The 2,568-nt window shown below is 45.6% G+C and overlaps 1 protein-coding gene across 1 annotated transcript; it reads right to left on the bottom strand.

Annotated features, from left to right (window-relative positions):
• Positions 1 to 1,005: 1,005 nt before the first annotated feature.
• LOC149183607 (uncharacterized) lies at positions 1,006 to 1,884 on the bottom strand. The gene has a single exon (XM_089415008.1). It carries the CDS (start codon positions 1,882 to 1,884, stop codon positions 1,006 to 1,008), a length of 879 nt encoding a protein of 292 aa, XP_089271134.1.
• Positions 1,885 to 2,568: the final 684 nt, after the last annotated feature.

The raw sequence follows: 2,568 nt of genomic DNA, 5'->3' as shown, positions 1-2,568 counted from the left end.
CTAATCGAGCTGCGATATGATTTGGGCCCACCCTTTTGTTGGACCATGTGAACTTCCCAGATGAGGGCTTGATATCCTCTAATTCCCATCCCAATATGAGATCTTCAACCCATTCTCTTGCTGGGTCCCTGACCGGGGATCATCCCCTTTTCTCATTTGCAGCAAGAGTAACATTCATGTCCCCAGCTATAATAATGTTTTCTGGGTTGTTCAGCGAGAGATAGGACGAAATTGAGTCCCAACAGAGTTTTTTCTCAGAAGGAAGAACAGGAGCATAAATATTGAAAAAACTTACTTGATGGCCGGAGTCTTTGTGGAGGAGCTTCGTGAATATCCAGTGGGGAGAGTTATCTTTTTGAATCAGATCATAGATAGTGCTGTCCCAGAAGGTAGCGATTCCACCGGAGGCGCCTCTTGCACTGACAGCACATCCAATACCTTTTCGCCAGAAGGATTTGCTGGCATTAAGGAGGAGATTTTCCTCCATCTTTGTCTCCTGGATTAGAAGGATTTCAGGCGAATACATTCTGACTATATCTTTGAGGGCATCTTCTTTTAGCTTGCTGCCTAGTCCTCTGCAATTCCAGGAGACGTACTTCATTATTTATTGGCTTGGGGGAATGTGGCTCCTTTTGGAGCCGGGCCATGCTTGCGCCCAGACCTTGTATTCATCATTCCCTTGAGAGTTTTTTGGGATCCTTGGAGAACATCCCTGTAGGTTTTCTCCTCTCTTAGTTTCTTCTTGGATTTTCGACCCCTGGTTGACTTGATAGGAGTGATTTGAGAGCTATCTGAATCATCGGTTCTTCCTTCTGAGTCTTCATCCGATTCGGAGGCCAGGCTTATGTGTTCTTCATTGTCTTTATTTCCTTCAATACCTCCTGAGGCTGGGGGGGTGATTATTTCAGTACCTGTTTCTTTTGCTTCCTTCATTGAGTTTTCAGGTGCTTCTTGAGTCTCGATGGTTTCTGCGTCCCCTCCTGAGGAGGTTCCCACTTTTGGATCTTAATTGTTCTTCAGATTGGACTTCAGCCTCTCCCCTGAACCAGAATTTTTCTTCACTGTTGGTCTTGGGATAGCCTTTCCTTTTTTAATTTCTTTCCATCCTTCCTCGTCTTCATTAGTCCCGGCTTGGGATTTGGGGCAATTTCGTTGGAAGTGTCCGTGTTCATGACATGTTCTGCACTTGAACGGAAGTTGTTCGTAGTCCAGCTTTTGATAGTGATGCCATTCTCCCACTGTGATTTTGATCGCTTCTGGAAGACCAGCCTCTAGGTCAACTTCCACACAGATTCTTGCACAAGTATATTGGCCTTTATTGTCTGCTTTGTCAATGAATCTGCCCAGACCGTTCCCAATCTTTTGCAATGACTGATAGCTCCAGCAATGGATCGGAAGGTTGGGGAGCCTAACCCAGACTGGAACTTCCTTCGGAACATCTACTGAGGGATCGAAGTCCGGGGTCCATTTATTGAGGTACAGACCCTGATTTCCCATGAAATACGGTCCATTCCTGAAAACCAGATCCCGGTCTTCTTTGGTGGTGAACTCGAAAATGAAGAAACCTCTCCCTACCGGATAACAGATCACACTATTCTTCAGCTGAGGCCTCCAGTTGCGTTGAATCCAATCGTCCTTGGTTTTGGTAGAGGGCCAATGCCCCATGAATTGCCCGACCAATCCTCTGTCAGCAAGGGGAAGAGCAATTTTGATCGGCTGATCTTCTTGCAGGGCTATCTCTGGCACTTCCTCGAGTTTTTTAATGAATTTTGGGATATCTGGGGCAGAACGTTTCTTTCCTTTCTGCGTTAATAATCGCTTGAAGGCTTCTTCAGAGGATAGTGGAGGGGTGGGAGAGGATTCCCCACCCCCAGGATCACCCATGATTGCCACACAGGAGCGCAACCAGGGATCTCAATACCCCAGAAAGCAAGATTGGAACCAGAATACGCTCAGTTATACGCCCAGTTGAAGCCGCAATGCAACAGAGAGAACCGGAACACGGGGAGGTGCCCGATCAGCCGCCCAGAGGGCCGAGGCCGCCGACACTGCCACGGGAACCCTAGCAGAGCTCCAGCCGCTCCGTTATCGTCTGATTCATGTATCAGTTGTTCAAAAATCCCAACATTATTAACATAAGAGGGGGACACTCATAACTTGAGAGAATGAGGAGGTGAAACATGTAATATGAATTTTCAAATATTTCAACATGATCCTACCAAAACACCAACATTAAAGGAAGAAAATGTGATCCCTGATTTAGGCAATGTTGTGAGACGTAGACATATTCCTTCGAAGCGAAAATAAGGCCCAGAACCTCAACAACACCATATTGGTCCTCATCAGCTAATGCTTCCTAACTTTGGGATCCCAAAAGAGTACTAGCAAATATTTTATCAAATGCCAGGATAGGTAAATTCAACTACTGTAGCAACCTCAACAATATAATTTCATATTATTGATCCATAGGAAAATGCACCTATGAAATCCATACCGCTACAAGGTCTTCCAAATTTCCATGGATTGGCCTGAGAATATCCAGATGCATTCCTGTTCGAGTTTGATGTT

The sequence above is a fragment of the Pinus tabuliformis genome, chromosome 3_2 (genome assembly GCF_031772625.1).
Source record: "Pinus tabuliformis cultivar Carrire ecotype Pingquan chromosome 3_2, CPIR1, whole genome shotgun sequence".
NCBI classification, from domain to species: Eukaryota; Viridiplantae; Streptophyta; class Pinopsida; order Pinales; family Pinaceae; genus Pinus; species Pinus tabuliformis.
The sequence above is the reverse complement of the archived record's forward strand: the minus strand, read 5'-3'. Positions and strand labels throughout refer to the sequence as shown.

Coding starts and splice junctions, on each gene's coding strand:
- LOC149183607 (XM_089415008.1), bottom strand. CDS start 1,884: ATGGGTGATCCTGGGGGTGGGGAATCCTCTCCCACCCCTCCACTATCC.